At 38.5% G+C, this 20,994-nt stretch overlaps 1 protein-coding gene across 7 annotated transcripts in view; it reads right to left on the bottom strand.

The window, feature by feature from the left end:
• ACACA (acetyl-CoA carboxylase alpha) overlaps window positions 1-20,994 on the bottom strand; it is a 270,686-nt gene that overhangs the window by 135,340 nt on the left and 114,352 nt on the right. For all 7 annotated transcript variants that reach the window (XM_077745585.1, XM_077745584.1, XM_077745589.1 and 4 more), the window contains 10 exons: window positions 19,857-19,938; window positions 19,286-19,431; window positions 18,294-18,444; window positions 16,482-16,616; window positions 15,978-16,124; window positions 15,448-15,636; window positions 14,666-14,766; window positions 13,907-13,995; window positions 8,833-8,957; window positions 1,673-1,786 (listed from right to left, as the gene is read on the bottom strand). In XM_077745585.1, coding sequence (XP_077601711.1) covers window positions 1,673-1,786; window positions 8,833-8,957; window positions 13,907-13,995; window positions 14,666-14,766; window positions 15,448-15,636; window positions 15,978-16,124; window positions 16,482-16,616; window positions 18,294-18,444; window positions 19,286-19,431; window positions 19,857-19,938 — 1,279 coding nt within the window. The remainder of the gene's footprint in view (window positions 1-1,672; window positions 1,787-8,832; window positions 8,958-13,906; window positions 13,996-14,665; window positions 14,767-15,447; window positions 15,637-15,977; window positions 16,125-16,481; window positions 16,617-18,293; window positions 18,445-19,285; window positions 19,432-19,856; window positions 19,939-20,994) is intronic.

Genomic DNA, 20,994 nt, shown 5'->3' with positions numbered 1-20,994 from the left:
AGGCATCAAAGATAAAACAGAGACCAAGTAAAACAACTTCTAGGTCCTGTAACATAAAGTCAATGCCACCAAATACTGCATCTCAGTTGACTCTCACCATGATTTGCGTTGTGGGCAATTTCCCACAGGGAGGCAGGGGGAAGGCAGAGAAAACAGCTTCAATCAAGTTCCCTCAGTGCATGTGATTTACCATTGCAAAGCCGCTAGTCCTGGGGACTGCATGACTAGCTGTTAATTGGGAATCAGGTCTGGCAGGGAGCAGCTGTGGGGAAGGTGGATGTCACAGAGCTAGGCTTTTGCAACTCTGAAGTAGAAACAAAGACTAGGAAAAGCTGCTCTGAAAGCCCCAGGTACTCAGTATCAAGGGGGAGGTATCAGGATGTAACCCCAATGCATGTGAGAGGCAGAGAGAGTGAAAGCAGTGTCACAAACAAACAGGGATACGGTAGGACCTGAATAGTCTCAGCAGGTCACTGAGAGGTTCAATAACTTTGAGTAGTTCAGTGACATGGATACAACTGTAGAGAAAGCAGAAGGTCACTGAACAGCTTCAAATGCTGCTTCCTTGTCAATGCTTGTGCACTGAAACACAAAGGGAGCACCACTTCTTGGCTTCCCCGCTGAAACCTTTTGGAATGGAAATGAAGACTATATAGTGAAACTAACTGGACTTCTCCGGGGTTGTTCTGATTGCTAGTACCTAAAAGTCACTGCATTATCTTTCTGCTTTCCACACTTGATTTTTTCTTACACACTTAGAAAAAGTTTTCACTTGCTTCTAAGTTCCCTTTGGGAAATGAAAAATATTGAGTTCATTCCCATCCCTTAGTTTCCTTTCCCCACGTGACCCTGCTTTACTATCATCACAAGACTACTAGGACAGTCAAGGAATCATAAGAGAATTTTATCAGAGGGAAAAGACTTCTATTTTAAACAGACTCAACATTAATGTTTTCCTTTCTCTTTAAAATAACATACTAAAGGGGTGCTTGGGTGGCTCAGTCAGTTTAGCGTCTGACTTCAGCTCAGGTCATGATCTCACAGTTTCTGAATTCGAGCCCCACGTTGGGCTCTGTGCTGATAGCTCAGAGCCTGGAGCCTACTTCTGATTCTATATCTCCCTCTCTCTGCCCCTCCCCTGCTTGCGTGTTGTCTGTCTGTCTCTCTCTCTCTCTCTCTCTCTCTCAAAAATAAATAAACATTAACAAAATTTAAAAAATAAATAAACATACTATGTGGGGGCACCTGGGTGGCTCAGTCGGTTAAGCGTACAACTTTGGCCCAGGTCATGATCTTGCAGCTCATGAGTTTGAGCCCCATATCCAGCTCTGTGCTGACAGCTTGGAGCCTGGAGCCTGCTTCTGATTCTGTGTCTCCCTCTCTCTGCCTCTGTCCTGCTCATGGTCTGTCTCTCTCTCAAAAATAAAAATAAACATTAAAAAAATAATTTTGGCATTATCTGCCAAAACTACAAATTCTCTCTGAAAAATAAATAAACATTTAAAAAAAAAATACTACGTGAGAACATTTGTTTTGAGGGCCATGAGAAGATGTACATAGAAAATGGCATGATCTGTATCAAGTGATTCAGTAAAAAGCTCACTGTACGTAAGACCTGTGCCCAATCTATGAAAACCATTTCTCCCTCATGATAAACAACACATGTCCTTACCTGGCGTGCTCGCAGTGCCACTTTGGCATTGGTGGTCTTACTGAGTTGAGTTAGCTCTGTGAGGATATTCAGCAGCTCATCAGTGAGAGTAGGGTCCCGACCACACAACTGATCCTAATTGTTAATGTGAAAAAATATACATCCACATTAAAAAGAAGTGTGGACAGAACTTTGACATGGGAAAAGAGAATAAAAACAAAGCAAACACAGCTGGATTAATAAGAAAATGGAAACTTCCTATTATTTGTATCCCAAACAATGTCGTAAAGAAGATCCCAGAAGAAGCCACTGCGAAGGAGAAGCCCAAATCCCTCAGTCATTCAGATTCAAAATTCCTAGTGAATTTCTTTATCACATTATACTTTTAACATGCAGAAGAAATCATCAAGGACCATTAAAAGGGGCCAGGGGATTCTGAGGAAAAAATAACAGATGATGCCTCCAAGTTTTAAGAGGTTTTAAATAACATAGGGACTGGGTCAGGCTTTCCTGTTCCCTCCCCCATTTTTGGAAAGAAGGCAGAATAAGGCAAAAGGAACCACTCCTGGTGGTTTTCATTCCAAACACCAAATGTTCAGCATCCCAGGAGGGTGCAAAACAGAAACACAAGAGCAAATTATTCATTTATAAACACCCACTACATAAAAACACTATCTCATATGCTGACAATTCTATGCCCAAAATCATTTATCCTCTTGCTGTACCAAGAATCATTCCATGATAAATAAACATGGTGAATCCTTAGATGGATTAGAGGGAAAAAAAATCAAGCTACTACTATACAATCCATGGGTTCATTCAGTTGGGTCCTTCCTCTTTTAAAAATTAAAATTAGTAAAAAAAATCTCTATCATATTTTGAGAAAAATACTTCTCCAGTAGAATATTAGTTCATTCCCTAAATTCATCCATTACCCATGTAATTTTCAACTAAGCTGAAAAAAAAGTGCAGATGTGGATTTTATAAATGGCTGTCCTTTTTGAAATCTATAGAGCTATTTATAGAAATTCTAAATACCAGGGGCACCTGGGTGGCTCAGTGGGCTGAGTGTCCAACTTCATTCAGCTCAGGTCATGATCTCATGGCTTGTGAGTTCAAGCCCCACATTGGGCTCTCTGCTGTCAGCACAGAGCCCACTTTGGATCCTCTGTCCCTCTCTCTCTTCATCCCTCCCCCACATTCTCTCTTCTCAAAAATAAATAAATATTAAAAAAAAATCTTAAACAATATCACATAAATTATGTTTAGGCATAGCTCCCTCTACTTGGAGTTTGAAATAATTGTTTTTATATTGTAGTGAGTTTTTATTCTCCTTCTACTATAAATAGGACATGAAGATGACCAGATCCCAAAAGGCTTCCTGTTGCTGCCTTTTAAGTTTCTTCCTTACCTTGATTATCAGCCTTTTCCCTGAACAATCTCCAGTTCACACTTAACCTTCCTCATCTCAGAGACACTCTTTATAGAGTGCCTCTATAAACACAAGTATTTAACAGTATAAACACAACAGTATAAACAAAAGCTTGAGACTTTCAGCTTTTGGAGCATTTCCCAAAATACCTTTTCTACAACCCCTACTGCCTTCCACACCCAGGGTAAACGGTTTGGGAGTACTCAGCACCACTATGCTGGGAAGAAGGCTTCTCAAACATTTTAAAGCAGGAAATACCTCCTGATCCACCCACCAGAAGTCTGCTCCAATTATCCAGAAGTATAAAACACACGATGGGACTTAGAGTTAAAGAAGTGCAAGCACTGTTTTCACATGTTGAACACAGGAAATTCACTGATCTGAGGGAGAAATTTCACCTGTTTGGCACAGAGAATTCACTGATCTGAGTGGGGAGGAGAAAGCAGCCTATCAAGTGACTGTAAATCCAGGGTTTGGTTGAGCATGCGGTCATAGACCAGAGGGCCTGTTCCACCTATCCTAGGGCATAAGAGAAAAAAGGAGGATGAAAATGCAACTGAGCTGCATCTTTTGTTGAGACTGAAGGAATGAAAAAGAATTTCAAGGGAATGTATAAAATCACTAGAGACAAGATCACAGGAAGACAGGAGAACAGACAGATCACAGTGAATGAGGAAACCAAGATAAAGTTTTCCTATTAAATCCCTCTTTTCCTAATGTTCCTAATAGAGAAAAAAATTCCTTTCTGAGGTACTTCCTCCATTCATAAGAACGACTCATTGAAAGATCTAAAAACATAACAGGTGTCCTGAGAAGTAAAACTAAGCTGCTCTGCAAAGGGCCAGACTAAAGTCTCCACATCTAACAACAAAAACCAACATAACAAAATAAGAACCTACTACCTACTTTTTCAGACATGATAGCTTTGGAATATTTTTCCTTGAAAGGAAATCCAGGTTTACCTTTTGAGATTAAGCTAAAACAAAGAAATAAAAATGCAGCGATCTTCTTGCCTAACTATAGATCTTGCCTAACTTAAAACAACACATGAAACCCTTTTCTGAAAAAAAAAAACAACAACAAAAAAACACTTTTTTTTTTTTCCTTTTATCTTTCCACTATGAGAGAAAAGGAGGGAGAAAAGAAGTAGGGAAAAAGAAACAGTATCTGAAAGAAAAGGAACTATGGAGATTTAAAACAATAATCAGGAAATAATTATCCATTCACAATCACCAAATGACAACCTTTTCCTGGGCTCCTTGTGATAAAGTACAGAAACCAGGCCTTTGTGGGATGTAAAGTATCAAATACAGTAGCAATAAACCACTATGTCCATTAGTTTATCCTGACTTGGATATTTTCCATTCAAATATTATTTTGTCCACGGTCATCATGAATACTTAGAAAAGGTTTGGCAGGGTGCTTGGGTGGCTCAGTCAGTTAAGTGTCTGATTTCAGCCCAGGTAATGGTCTCATGTTTCGTGGGTTTGAGCCCTGCATTGGGCTCTGCGCTGACAGTGTGGAGCCTGTTTGGGATTCTTACTCCCTCTCTCTCTGCCCCTCCCCCACTCGCTCTCTCTCAAAATGAATAAACTTAAAAAAAAATTTTAAAACAAGAAAAAGATTGGCAATAGAAAATTACATATAGAGTAACCTTCTCAACCCTTTCTTGTCTTTGTGTTGAGGTTCTAAAAGAAACCACTAGACACTGAAGACAATTCTACCCATCAGAACCAATTATCCGAAGATACAAACATCCAAAAGAAGCTTATGGCTCTCCAGCCTAGAGACAGGCTTCCTTTGGGAGGCCCAACATCATCATCTAATTCTGGTGAACATTTTGTAACAATGACATTAAATGGTGACTCAGTTAGCAGATATATTTCCTCAATATAAAGAGGTTCTTTTAACAAACCTACTTGCTGAGTCTGGGATTACAGGTTACTTGCATAAATCTGCAGGCCAAAGTAAAAATAATTATTCAGTAATGGTTAAGGTTGGTAACACATATTTATTTCTTGTGTTTATTCTTAACCTGGATGGTGGCTAACTGCAGAGAATATTTCAGATGTACAGATATAAAAGAAATGTGCTTAACTGTCAAAACCATAACCAAAAGTATGCAGCTGACTGCCAGAAAAGCCCAAAATAATCTAACTTGATCTTAGCAACCTAAGATACGAAGACAATTCAGAATGGAATGTGACCTAATGTGTAATGCTCTCAAGACATTAACTATTGTTCAGGTAGGTGAGCACTAATCCCAAAATCAGCTATGGACTGGTAGCTTCCTCCAGTCGCAGCTGGACTTTTTGAAATTCCAAGGATGTCACAGGACACGTTTAACAAGAAATTGCTAATACCACCCTTATTCAGTAAACTAGGATTCACTGAGACACACTGGATAAAATTATTTGCAGTCATGTTAAGAAGAAAAGGCTTCCAGTCTAAACCAAATCAAGGTTCACAGGCACATTATTATTCATAAGGAAGCATGGTTTATATCATATTCATGTGGCCCATACCAGAAATAACATATAAGTAGTGAGGGGAGGACTACTCAGCATCAAGTTGGCTACAGGACATGTACGTTGTTATCTAGACAGCTAACAAAGTAATTTTTATTGGTGCCAAATTGCCTAATTTGGCTAAAGAGTCTCTTAAATATCTCTAAGTAAACATAAATAATATTTCCAAGCTTTTTCCTATGAAATTAAATTTAAGAAATAAAATGAGCTTTCAAAAAATAAATTTGGCTTTCCAGACTTTGGTTTTAATTGAGGCACCATGTTCTTCCAAATGGACTTCTGCATTTTACTTGATATTCTACTTTCCAGATAGGATGAAAAATTAGAACAAATTTGCTCATAGGATGAAAAATTAGAACAAATTTGCTCAAGAGGAAAGTTGCCTGAAGCAAGGTACTACTGGGCAAGCTGTGCTAATACCTGGAGGAGATGAGGGGTTCCTTGGAGCAGCCCACATTTCATAACACTGATTCACAGAGCCTGATTGTCTTTATCCCTCCCTCTAGGTTCAAAAGCCCCAGAAATCATCATCAAGCTCAGCAAAGCACACCATCAACATTCCTGCTTCTAGAAAGCAAAGATTGAAATGCTGGGCACATAACCATCAATCAGGAAACCAAGGTAAGCAAAGAAAGGGGAAGTGGCAGAGAACGCAAGCTATAGAATTCCAATGCTACCATGTCCAGATGGTATCTGTAAAAGACAGTGAGACCTATAGAAAGAGTGATCCAAACCAGTAAAATAGCTTTTATCAGCTACCAACATTAACGCAGATGTAAGGTGGGGTGATGGCAGTGAGACCCTACCATTACCAAAGAAGGAATGAGGAAACCCATACCTGACACTCAGCATTATCACATCGGAAAGGAGCACCTCTCAAGCCTTCATCCTGCTGCACACGACATGACTACCTGGCTCTCAGCTCAAGCGTATCAATTAACTTCTTGATTTCCAAGTCTCTAAGATGAGGTGAAAGCAGCTGATATTTCAAAAGAAACTCAATGATATGAAAGCCTACAGATCCTACGTTATTTACAGAGTTTTGGTTTGTTTTTTTAAAGAAAAATGTGAAATGCTAAAATAAAGAAAAGGACAAATCCATCTTTCTGGTTCACATCTTCAACCTTTTTTCTCTTCCTCTTCCTCCCCCAACTCCTCCTCTGCTCACCGTCCTATGCATCCAAACCCAAACACTAATGACAGCTCTTTTCTCCAAAGAGCTCAGCCTGTTGGAAAGAAAGTTTGGGCACTATCCAAGCAGGTAAGAAGTAATCAGGATGACAAGGTGGGGAAAAAAGAACAGCAGCAAGTCAGAGTCCCATTGGCTTCTGCCTGTCCTGACTGGCAAAAGCAGAAAGCAAAGCCTCAAACCAGTTCTCTGACAGGGCCCAACGCCTCTGCAGCACCCCCCGTGTAATTACACACTTGAGTGACTGGACTCTGAAGAAAATTGAAGGCCTGAGCTCCGAACAGCTGCCATTTTCTCTCTCCATCACACCAGCGTGATTACTTGAGAAATGAACAGCCCCGGCTCAAAGCTACTCCAGAATTCTCAGAGGAAATATGGCTCCGTGTTCCAATAATGAGATTCTTAAGGCAAGCGTTACTTACAATCACTCCGCAAAAGGAGCGAGCCGAGCCCCTATATCTTACAAATTAGAATTTAAGAAACCCAGCGACAGTCTTGGACGATCATTACTCTTCTGCTGCTCCAAGGATTCTGGGCTTTGGTCTATTTTTAGTGCAGAAAACTGTTAAGTCCTTAAAAAGGTAATCATAATAAAATGAAAACTTACCATCATTAGCTCCCTAAAAAGGCAAATACACCCCATTTTAGGTACAAACTGAGAGATTCTTCCACTCTCTCCTCATTACCCTTTTCTGCTGGAAAGTCTTGTTTTATCCAAATGAGAATTAGCAATCCTTGTATTAAAATTAAAAAAAAAAAATCTAACTAGTTAGAGATTTCTTCCTTCCTTTGATTGAAAAAAAAATCATCAAATTGCCATAGATAATAGCACTTCTTTGCTGAAACCTGTTACTTGGGGAAGTGGAAATATTATATACTGCCGATACATATTTTTTTCTTTCAAATGCATCTTCTGATTTCCCCACCATCTAGCCATTCTAGGGCAGCAAAGGTAATGAACTCTCCTTGTAATTACATGTTTTTAAAGGTGGCTATTCTAAAAAATATATATATCCTTGAGAGTTAACCAGCTAGGCAGACATGAAGTTGTGGCACTGTTGTTAAACACAAATGTGAGGTAGGTAGTTTCTCTTTATTCTAAACTATGAAAGAAAAAACAGCAGTGGCAATTTATAGTATTTTTTTTTCCTCCAAGAAGAAAGGATGGAATCAAGATACCAAAAATACCAATTCCACAAAGGGACAAGAGAGGAACTCTAGGTGTAAAATGGTACTTTGGCCCCCAAAAAAGATAAAAAGGCAGTCACAAGGCAGCTGTTCATGGGTTGGGGACTCTAAGAATAGTCCTATTGTTCTCTGATTCCAAGAACTAACTCAATCAGAAGAATCTAGGAATGAAGGACTTATACACTGTGTTTAAAAATCCTTAAGTCCACAAAAATTCTACCCACTGGTCAAATGTACATTAATTCTATTCACATTCTCACCTCTCACTCCCACTTTCTAGTAGTTCTCCTATTATTAAGTAATAGGGACAAAAGCATGCATCCTCTACAAGAATCTGATCTTGGAGTTCTATGTAAGTAAAACAGAAAGGGACCAAAGAAGATGCAGAATTAATCTGAATTTCTTTGGTGTAAGGGGCAGTACTGGATTCCTAACACTGGTTTTTCATTCTTACCTTCTGGAACCTAACAACCATTGCTGATATTCAGGGAAAAAACAAAAGAGTTATGGGGAAAAAGTATACTGGCTAGATAAGACAAATTTTTAAGTTACAGTCATGAGTGACACCAGGAAGCACAAGGCATCTCTCAGCAGAGTCAAGAGATTTGAGTTCCTGTGCATGATTCCATGCATAATAGCCAGAACAGCCCCTTCCTGACAGGAGCAGGCTCCTTCAGGTCAAGGAGAGAGGTAGAGGTGAAAAGCTGTTCATCTACAACCCAAGCGCCATTTGTGCCAAAATTACAAAAGACAAGGAGCTTTTCCTCTGACCACAGAACCTCAGAATGAGAAACATTTTCTCAATAACATCACATCCTTACAGGTTCTGAAAAATGGTACTCACAATAAGCATTGTGACCAGAAGATTCTTCTTGGTGACTTGAGCGTGAGAGAAGATATAGTTCAGCACAGTGTTCATGTCACTCTTGTTTTCTTCTCGAAGGGCGAACACACATTTGTCATAGTGACCTGCAAGCAGCAAGAAGAACTGGTCATCATCCATGGATGAGTGTTCACGTTTATATGATATTTGTTTGTTGTTAATATCTATAATTCATCTGATAAGCAGTGAAAGGAAACATTTTAAGAATTTGCTTGGATAGGAGTACCTGGGTGGCTTAGTTGGTTAAGTGTCCTGCTCTTGATGTGGGCTCAGGTCATGATCTTGTGGTGAACAGGAGCTCTGTGTTGGGTTCTGCACTGGTCATGCAAGGCTTGCTTGGGATTCTCTCTTAAGAGAGAGAGGACAGTCTCTAACTCTCTCTCAAAATAAACAGAAATTAAAAGAAGAATTTCTTGGATGGAATTGTACAGAATTGGCAGAGAGGTTTAATAAAAGAAATGCTGGGGGGCGCCTTTGTGGCTCAGTCAGTTAAGCGTCAGACTTCGGCTCAAGTCATAATCTCACGGTTCATGGGTTCGAGCCCTGCATCGGTCCCTGTGCTGACAGCTAGCTCAGAGCCTGGAGCCTGTTTCGGATTCTGTATCTTCCTCTCTCTCTGGCCATCCCCTGCTCATGCTCTCTCTCTCAGAAATAAATTTAAAAAAAAGAAATGCTGGACTAGGAGTCAGGCAATCTGGTGTAAATTCTGGGCTCAAAGCCCAGCTCTATTACCAGTTTCCTATGTGCTGCTTGGCAAATCGCTTTACCTCTTTGAGCCTCATTCTCACCCCCCCCCCAAAAGATAGAAGGAAGGTTTGTCTTAGGATATGAACTGTTGGTGGTAATTCCAACCCCCCACCCTTACTCTAAACTCTTTCATTTAGTTTCCTGGAATGATTTCCTTAGAAAAGAGGATTCTGCTGCTTAAAAAGAAATGTCAATACCATTAAACTTGATGATCTTTAAAGTCTGCCCCAGCTTGAGATTCTGGTTTCAGGTCTGACTCAACTGAAAATGTTTCACCCTAACTATAAGGAACAGGTTTCTGTTTTTGTCTTGGAAGACAGGGTTGATGGAGAGTGAGAATCCCAAGCAGCTCCACGTCCCGCACAGAGCCCAACAGGGAGCTCAATCTCACAACCATGAGATCATGACCTTAGCCTGAATCATGAGTTGGATGCTTAACTGACTGAGCCACCCAGGCTCCCCTAACTATATGGAACAGTTTTAGCTCAAAAATAAAGCCACACAAACTTTTTTATTTAAAAAAATCTTTTTTAAATATTTATTTTTGAGAGATAGAGCATGAGCAGAAGAGAGCAGAGAGAGAGGAAGACACAGAATCTGAAGCAGGCTCCAGGCTCCAAGCTGTCACCCCAGAGCCTGACATGGGGCTCAAATTCATAAACCACGAGATCATGACCTGAGCCAAAGTCGGTCACTTAACCGACTGAGCCACCCAGGCACCCTTCACACAAACTTATCAGTATCTGTAAGAGGGATGGCTGCTACCTCTGAAATCAACGTTTTGCCCTATGAATCCATGAAACAGCTGAACAACACGCAGGCATTCCAAATCCAAACTAAGGCACAGATCAAGGAGAACCTTGCATTAAGAAATTTTCAAGTTTCTTATAGTGATATCTACCATGGTATATAAGTAATATTCTTCAGAAAACAGCTGACCCCAGAATTAAATTTCCAAGTAAAAGAGAATTAGTGTTTCAATAGTCTCAAGGTCAGGATTTTATGAAATCATGAAAAAATTAACGGATTTTCATCTTGGTTCAAATTCCATTTTAAGTTACAAACCAGAACAGTTCGACTGCATTACTATGGATTCCTAGAATACTGAATACGTTCAACCAGGGTAACTCGGCTCTGAATTAAATATTAGAGATTAATATAAAACTTTTTCAAAATGAAACTAAATATATCTGAATAAAGAACTTAATTCAGATATATTTGAATTAAGAATTGACAATTTCACATAAGACCTATTTAGAACAAAATAGAAGCTGTTTAACAATTCGTTGTCTTACAAAAACTCATACCTTTCCCAACAGAGACAACTTTGAAGAGACAACAGAAATAATATCTTGGTAAAGTAAATTACTAGGACAAGGACAAATAAAAAGAATATTTACCCAGGGAAGAGATGCAGAGACACTAAGCAGAAAGAAAGCAATGATACCACATTTTAAAAAACTTTTTATTGTGAGATATATATACAGTAGAATAAATAAATACCCATGTAACTACCATCTATCTTAGAACATTTTTAATAATCTTTGAAGGATCCTATCTCTCCCCCCTGAGGAATACCTACTAAGCTGAATTTTATGTTACTCACTCTTTTGCTTTTCTTTACATTTATTCCATTTATGTCTCAACATTATATATTTGAAATTCATCCTTCTGTTCATATGTATAACTTGAATCATCAACTTTCACTGCTGTATAGTAATCCATTATAGAAATATACTAGAATTCAATTATTTATTCTACTTGTGTAATCTGAATTGTTTCCTGTCAATTTTGCTATTATGAATTATGAATAATGCTGCCATAAACAGTCCCATATATGTCTCTTTACAAACATGTGTAAGAGTTTCTCCAGAGTTTATTGTCTATAGACAAAATTACTAGGTTGAAGAATACATAAAACATTCAACTCTATTAAGTTCTGACAAACTATTTTCCAAAGTGGTTTGCACTTTCAAAATTTGCACCGTCACTTACAAAAGTATTAGAAGATGATCTTTTTAATTTTTGCCAATCTCATTGTGCTTTTGGCTTTCTCTAATTAGCAATGTGACTGCATATCTTTTCATAAATTTGTGGATCATTTGTATCCTCCCTTTTATGAATTATCTTTTTATATCTTTTGACTATTTTTCAAAGAGGTTGTCTGTTACTTATTTATTAACCCCTTTCTTTAGGTGTAGGTTTTATAAATACCTTCTCCCGCCTTGTGGCTTATGTTTTCAGTCTCTTTATGGCATCTTTTGATGAACAGAAGCTCTGAAGTGGGGTCAAATTAATCAGTCTTTTCCTTTCCAGTTTACACTGTGTGTGTCTTCTATGACAAAATCTTCCCTACTCTGAGGTCATGAGGCTATTCTCTTAAAAATTTAGTACTTTTGTATCTTTAGAACACATTTAAATCTTTAATTCATCTGGAATTGATTTCTTGTGTATGGTTTAAGGTAGGGATACAATTTCTTTTTTTTGGTCTTGCAAATAAAGTCTATCCTTTCTACAAGATCTATAACGGCTGCTCTGTTATAATGTAAATTTTCATATATGTGTGAATCTGTTTCTGGGCTACTATGTTCCATTGGTCTATTAATCTTTCCCTATACCAATATCACAATCTCTTTATTAATATAGCTTTAGATTAAACCTTGATATTTCACTGGACAAATCCTCCCACCTTGTATTTCTTTAGAAGTATCCTAGTTATTGTTAGATTTTCCTTTAATGTGAATTTTAGAACTAGCTTGAAAAATTCCATGAAAATACCCTACTAGGATTTTTACTGGATTATCAATGAATCCACAGATGAATTCCAGGAGAATCAATACTTTGCAAGTGTACATTCCAATCTAAGACTGTGATATTTATTTAGATCTTCTTTATTATTGTTCGCTCATTATAATTTTCTTCAAAAGAGGCTTGTACATTTATTAGACTTATTCCTTAGTATTCCGTATTTTGGGTTGCTATTTTAAATGGAGTATTTTTCTAAACTGCTTCTCTAAACACTTGTACTATAAAGACACACAAAGTTCAAAATACATTCGAATTTTGTATTCAACAACCTTTTTAGACTTTAATTCTAAGAATAAATATGTGGATTCTTTGAGGTTTTCCAGGTAGACATCATGTCATATCATATCTAATAGTGGGAGATTTATTTCCTTATTCCTTTCCAGTCTACATACCTTTTAATTCTTTATCTTATTGCACTGGCTAGGACATACAGTATGGTGCTGAACAGAAGAAGTGAGACCAGGTGCCCTCATCTTATTCCTGTCTTAAAGAGAATGCTCTCAACAATGCTTTCAATTATACCATTATGCATGAGGTATCCTACAGATTTTTTGTGGGGAGACTTTACATGTTTAAAGAAGTTCTATTTTAGTCTTCATTTGTCAAGAGTTTCTCATGAATGAGTATTAAATTTTTTCAAGTGTTTTTCCCCCATATCTTTAGGTGACCATGTTTTTTCCTCTTTGAATCTCTTAAATGATAAATTATGTTAGTTGGTTTTTCCAATAGTAATCAAGCTTGCATTAGTAGGATAAAGACATTTTGGTTGTGATGTGTTATTTTGTACATACACTGATGGATTTAATTTGCTAATATTTGCTTGAGGATTTTTGCTGGTTATGAGTGGCACAGCTATCCTTTAAAAGATGCAAAAGGAAGCAAAATATGTAAGAAAATGTTAATATTTCAAGTTCTATGATGTTTCACTGCCACCTTGTGGCAAGAAGCAATATCAGCAGTATGTAGCTTTTAAAATCCTAGCCAGAGGTGTTTCACATTTAGAGACTTCACAAAGCATTTAATGAAGCTCTTCAGAGAAAGGCAGGGATAAATTCCATCTAAATGATACACTGAAAAGTACTGGAAAATCTGAGCCTTTTTCAGATGACTGTGGTTCAATCCATGGATTAGCTGCCAAGAGGCAAGCTCTTCAGATAGAGTTTTTCAATTTCAGCCTGGTCATGACTCAACCAACTCTCACTAAACAAGGTCAAGAAGACATCAACAGGGAATACTAATCTCTACTAGAAAAATTATCTCAGCCCTTTCCCAGAAGGCACACCGGATTCACAATCTCATCAAGCTGTTTCTGTTGTTCTTTCTTTGTCACTAGTGGGATTTGGAGGTTTAGTTTTTAAGAACGTGGTGAGGGGGAAAGAGTTTGTTAATGGCAGGTGTTAGTGACTGGATAAACTGGCTCAGCTGCTGCACAGTCCTACAGGGAACCTTTCTCAGAAACAGTCCTCAGGAAGAGGCTTACCATTCTGGAACTGTGTCTCTACTCTCAGGTACTGCCGCAGCAGATCCATCACCACAGCCTTCATGTGGCCTCGGATGCCACTTCGGTATCTAGGCAAGCAGAAAGAATCTCCACTGAAAAAACCGACGACAGGCTAATACTATTAGATAACAGACTATTTAAACAAGCTCAGAGCTTAAATTCTAAGTCTCAGATACCTGCCTATAGACAACTTTTTTTTTAATAAAAGGAAAGAAAAAAGGAGAACAAAACAAAACCAAAAACCACTTGACAGCCCTACCTAACAACACCCTGGTTCAGTTCCCACTGCTAAATAGAAATGATCATTACACTCCTGAAATGGCTACAGGATATCTGAAAAATTTATGAGCATCTTAGAGTTGAAAATGTTCTGTGAATGTTCCTTCAGTCCTATAGTGGGCTATGTAAGCTAAGAAGAATGAATGCCTTACTCGGCCCTGTGCCAGAAGAAAAATTAACAGTTTCATCAAAATTACAAGGGAAAAAAACAAAAGAATGAAATGTCTGTGCTTTAATAATTCACAGAAAGATGTAGAACAGAAAAAAGTCATCAGAAATATTTTAGCTCATAGTTCTAAGATATTTAAATATCTAAGATATTTAGAAAATACCTATATTTTCCAAGACAAAAGTGCTTTCTAATAAGTCAAACCTAAGATAAATTTCTTGGTGAGTACTCAGAAGAAAGAAAGGTATGGTTATGAACAGGTCTGGGAATCTGTAGTTATATATAATTACCTCTGTACCAGCTGGACAATGCTCTGAGTGTTCATGAAGAAAACTTCCCGTTCAGATTTCCGGTTCAATGTAGCTGCATGGCTATCTAGGATGTTGGCAATCTAAAGAAGAAAGAGAAAAAAAACTAAAGCCCAACCCAACAAAGGGACCTAAAGCATTAGCCTATGTAGCATCACTACCAGTAATCTTAATTATAACACAATAATTTCCATCTTTCACATGCTGGGAGCAGCTGTAAGTTACTGGGCATAGTTTAGAGGCTTGTGTTAAATAACCAACTTTTATTTCTTTTCACACTTTCCCAGATGAACTAATGAGTGTATCACAAAAGCTACCATCCTACCAGAGGCCCTTGACAGGCAAGAACTGCTTACGGTCAAGGTTCAAACTTTATTCCCCACTTGCCTAGCTTAACTCCCTACATGTAAATTAGCTTTAGAGGCAAAAAGCAAGCATGCTGCTGGGGTAGTAAGAAAGTCACTGCTAATAAAACTACAAATATCCTTCCACTTTAAATTCATAAAATTACTCTAATTAGGGCACAGGCTCAATAATAAACCTCTATAAAGTAAAAGGCCAATATGTTTTTCTCATAACCACAAATACTTTTACATTTCACATATAGTACTTTCATTACAGGGCTTCTATCTTGAGACACATTAGTGAAGGGCACAATGCTCAAGACTGCAAAAGTCTAACATCCAGACAGTATCCAAGCAAGAAAGAATCCCACAACATGAACTCCATAACTGGTAGCTAGTAGAGAAATGTTAACTCTCTACCTGCTGGCTGGGAAACTGACAGAGGACTGATGTGATGTTGCTGGCATATTGAGCCATTTCCTTCTTGATAGACTTCTCCACATTGGGGGGAATACGACCAGAGACACTGGTCATGATATCTTGCAATTCTAGGAGAGGCAAGGAAGGATCTCTGAGGGTCTTCATTAACCGCTCTACCCAGTCTTTTACCTGAGAAGGAAATAATAAGATCCAGACAAAATTAAAACAATCTCCAAAATAGAGTGATGTATCTGGATTTAGTATCATGCAGTTTTTACTATCAAACTGTAATACAGGCATCTAACTCTGTCCTTGTTCTCTGGTTTAAATCCCAATTAAATGTGAAGTCAATGACACAGATAAGCAGCAAGGATTTAAAGACTCCATATCCCACAACTAAAGGTGAGAGAGTTTCAGGCCAACCAGCCTTCTTTTCCTCCTTCTTAAAAAATCCTTATGCGTTTTTTAAACTACCTGGGAGATAAGGTATCGTATTTGTAGACCCTTTCCCCAAGAGAAGTGATTCATACCCTGCTGCTAAAAAAAGGATCTGGAAGGCAGTATCCATTCATTACGTTGACCAGATTATCCAGGACATAATGGAACACTCGATGGAGCTTCTCGCCTCTCAGTGCTGTGCTCTGGTTCCGTGGTAGACTACCTGTGTGAAGCTCAGCCTGTCAACCCCAATGAGAGATCAAGTCATCCACTATCTTCTAGTCAAGTTACACACACACACTGCAACTTAAAGTCATTCAAAATCAAGATCTCCCTTTACCACATCCAGCTACAAGGAGAGAAGTCAATGGAGGAAGCATTTTGAGGAAATCATAGAATCTTAGGATCATAGTAATTCCTGCAAAATCTAGTTCCATAACACTACAGCCACAAATGCAAGGCACGAGATCAAGGGGGGAGAGAGCATCAGAAAAAACTAGCAAACTAAGCCCTGAAATCATCTGCCCCCTCCAAACTACCCCTACACCATGTAATCAACTCCTGGAGAGCAATATTAAAAGTAACTTCTGACTTACCTGTTGGACCTTGCTGGGGTTGTCTAACTGCATTTTGGCTATTACACAGCCAGGGTCAAGAGCTGTTCCAGGCCGTTTGACATAATGGATACAGCCAGACTCTACAGCTGTTAAGGTCATTACCATCTTCATCACCTAAAACAATAAATAAAATTACAATTTACTCTTTAAAATGAACGATTTAAAGTAGCTAGTTTTCCCTTCAACATCTAAGTCACACCACCTCTAATTCTAACCATAATAATGAGAATGTTGGAATCTACAACAAAGTAGAAGAAGGGCAATTAGAAAATCTTTCAGGACCTAGCTTTAGTGATTAATGACAGCTACTGACATTTCTTGTTTCTAATGTTTAAATTGATTTTGCCCTACTTTGTGTTTTATATTTAGAATTGATTCATAGTTTAGCCTTCTCATACCCATGATCCAGGTGTTAAAATACCCACGCCAAAAGCTGACGGTCATTCTTTATTCTTCTTTCTCCCTTATCTACCAATTACCAAGCCCAGCCAAATTTCTCAAAAATCTTCCTCTCTTACCATCTCTTTGGTTTAGGGCTCATCATACCAGTCCTAGAGTACTTGAAAAACCTCCCAACAAAATTCCCTACCGCTATACATCTCCAACGAGGTCACTAAATGCAATCATTCTATAGCCCAAATTTTGTTGTATCAGTTGTCTGTAAAATCCCTCAAAAACTCCTCACTGCCTCCAGGGGAGCCTAAACATCTCAGTGTGTCTCATAAGGTCCTTCATGATCTCAAGTTATGATGACTTACTTAGCATGTTCGCTTGCCACTTCCCATTAAACCTTAGACAATTCTCAACAATACAAATATGTACTTGGAGTTTCCTAAATATACTACACTCTCTTCTGTGCCTTTGTACATGCTGTTCTTCCCTTTAAACATTTGTCCTGCCCTTCTTCACCTGGTATATTACTATCTACCTTTTAAAGATTTTTTATTTATTTTAAGTTTATTTATTTATTGAAAGAGAGAGAAAGGGCGGGGTGGGGGGTGGGGGGGGAATCCCGAGCAGGGTCTGCACCATCAGTGCAGAGCCCAATGCAGGGCTTGGACCCACAAACTGCAAGATCATGACCTGAGCTAAAATCAAGAGTCAGATGCTTAATGGACTGAGCCACCCAGGCACTCCTAAAGATTTTTTTTAATGTTTATTTATTTTTGAGAGAGAGAGAGAAAGTGGGGGAGGGGCAGAGAGAGAAGGGATAGATGATCTGAAGAGGCCTCTGTGCTGACAGCAGGGAGCCCAACGTGGGGCTTGAACTCACAAACCACAGATCATGACCTCAGCCAAAGCTGGATGCTCAAATGACTGAGCCACCCAGGTGCCCCAACTATCTATGTTTTAAAAGCAAGATCAAAGTCCCCTTTCTTTCAAAAGGTCCTCACTTGCTATCCACCACATCTACCAGCTGCACCCCAATTTGGGTTAAGTGACCCCCTGTGCTCTGTGCTTAACTCTCTCAGAATTCATATTTCATTACTTGTCTATTTGTAGACCCACTCCACTTATCTTATTTTTTCTTTTTATAACCAGTCCTTTGATTGATTCCTGACACTCAGTAAGTGCTGTTGTTGCCTAGTATCTATCTTTGGAGCAAGAGATTCCTCATCTGTCAAAGAAAAACTGTAGCTTTTTATTTGTTCTTAAAATCATGTTCATAAGCCAATCAAGCCAACTGATGCTCTTTACTATTTCTTTTCTGTTACTCTTCAGTCCTAGTCCATCCCAGCAGATGCTTTTCTCACCTTCCGCCCTATGCCGAAGCCCCACCACCACACTGACCTCAATCTCAGCATAGCACTGGCCAGCAAACACATGGCCTCCATCCTCCACAATATACTGGATTAATTTCCCAGCAGAAGGTGAACGCATCACTGATGGGTCATTTTCCTTCTCAAAAACACAGGTCTTATTGCCAATTGTGATGCGATATCTAGGAGATAAGTAGGAGTATGTAAGCCAATAAAGCACCTTGGGTTGTAAAGGAGAACATCAGAATAATGTCAATCTGAAACAAAACAAAACAAAAATGCAACAAAAATCCACAACCTCCCCCTCCCCAGACTGAAAAGTTTATTCTACATACACACAGGAAAACAGAACATTCATTTCATCTTTGCTGGCAATGCACATAGCCAAATTTCCTTCAATAAGGGTCAGATTAAGTAAATTACAGTATATCTATATAATAGAATACCATATTACCATTAAAAAGAATAGACACTTCTATTAAAAAAAAGAGAACATGAAAATGATGATGATGATATAATAACTAACATTTCTTGAATCCTTATTATGTGTCAGGCAATGTTCTATGTACTTTATACGGTGTTAACTCATTAAACTGTCACAAAAACACTGAATGACTGGTGTTGAACAGTCTATGATAGATATTAAAGGAAAAAAAGAAAGCGCAGAACAGTATCTAAAGGTTATTTTTATTTGTGAATGTATGCAAAAGAAAAACACAGTAGGTAAATATATAAAAATTATATATACGTATAAAATTTCTGCAAAAATAAACTGTTAACAGTGAGTGGTTGATTAAAAAGATGAGAACTTATTTTTCACTGTCTACTCATAATGGAGTGGCAGAGACACAGTGCTTCTAATTGTGAACACTTTTGTACTCTTGAAATTTTTAAGTACATGTACTATTCTTTTTACTTAAAAAAGAATACCTAAATAGGCTCTGAAAAATCCCAAGAACTGGTGGCTACTGTGAGGAAAGGCTGATACAATGACCAGCAAATGGACCTCACACAGCCCGTTACCTATCCACTTCCTCCTTCATGTATGTGGTATAACTGCTGCCATCATAGGACAGGAGCAGCCCTCCGTCACTCAGCCGATGCACATCTACTTCTACGCATGAGCCGTTCATGATCACCACGTAGGAGTTGGGGGACTGTCGAGTCACCTGTAGGGAACAAAAACCAGAAGGGACAAGTCAGTGTGTCCCTTCCAAGTGGAGCCCCAGACAAAATTTCAGTACCCCAAAGATACAGGTTAAGAAAGATCCGTCAGAGAGGAAGGTGCTCTTAGCATCAGTATCTGTGGGCATGTTGCAAACTAACAGGGTGACCTTAGATGCTTTTCCCTAGTCTGGTTGTTCTCTGACTTCTTTATCTTCTGGCTGCATATGTCACATTGAAGAGCACTAAAACACTTTCACAGAAACATCAAATACTGCTTCAGGCTACTGACACAAATAATTGACTGTGATTTCACTAACACTCTATACTGCAGCAAACCAAATATTTGCCCCATCTCTTGACCGAAAGAAAACAAGCTAACAAAGAAAGACAAAAAGTAAGGTATAGTCTTCAGTTGGGTTCAGCATACCTTAAGTACATATTTGACTCCCTCATAGATAAGTTCAACATCTACTGTATTCAGAAGTGTATGAGCAGGAAGAACTTGACCCCTGAAAGAACAACATGAGACACATTTACTCCTAGAAAGTTCCAGAAGTTCCTAAGGAAATCTCAAAGGTTATTAATTGTATGACTTCCTGGAATAAAGACTGGAAACAACCTAAGGTCCATCAGTAAGTAACTGATACATGAATTATGAAAAAGCCTTATAATGTAATATTATACAGCCATGAAAAAGATGAAAACATTTATGTACTAATATGAACTACTCTCCAAATTACACTGTTAAATGAAAAAGGTAAGTGAAATTGAACACTTTCAGAGTATGCTACCATTTGTGTTCTTTTTAAAAAAATTTTTTTAACATTTATTTATTTTTGAGAGACAGAACAGGAGCAGAGGAGGGTAGAGAGAGAGGGAGACACAGAATCTGAAGCAGGCTCCAGGCTCTGAGCTGTCAGCACAGAGACGGGCGCAGGGCTCAAACTCACAAACCACGAGATCATGACCTGAGCTGAAGTCGGCCACATAACCGCCATCTAGGCCCCCCATTACCATTTGTGTTCTTAAAAAACAGGGGGTGGAGGGGTGCCTGGGTGCTTCAGTTGGTTAAGTATCTGACTTAGGCTCAGGTCATGAACTCTCAGTTTGTGAGTTCGAGCCCCACGTTAAGCTCTGCTGACACCACGGAGCCTGCTTCGGACCCCCGTCCCCATCTCTCTCTGCCCCTCTCCAGCTTGCACATATGCACTCTCTCTCTCTCAAAAATAAACATTAAAAAATAGGGGGAGGGAAGAAACAAATATTATGTGTATATGCTTATATATATTTATAATATGTCTGGAAGGTTACAGAAGAAACAGGTAACATGGGTTGACTGCAGGGAAAAAAAACTAGGTGGTCAAAGAACAGATATAAGAAACTTTTCACTATCTACCTTTTTGTGCCTTTTGAGCTTTGAACATGTGAACATATTACTGGTTATTAAAAACAAATAAGATTAAAACTTAAGAAAAGAGAAATGCTCCACTAAAACCAACACTTATTTACTCTTATCAACTGGGACTTCATTTGGGGTATTAAAAAAAAAAAAAAAAAAAGAAAAC

This window comes from Crocuta crocuta, unplaced genomic scaffold (genome assembly GCF_008692635.1).
Source record: "Crocuta crocuta isolate KB4526 unplaced genomic scaffold, BGI_CrCroc_1.0 scaffold333, whole genome shotgun sequence".
NCBI lineage: Eukaryota > Metazoa > Chordata > Mammalia > Carnivora > Hyaenidae > Crocuta > Crocuta crocuta.
The sequence above is the reverse complement of the archived record's forward strand: the minus strand, read 5'-3'. Positions and strand labels throughout refer to the sequence as shown.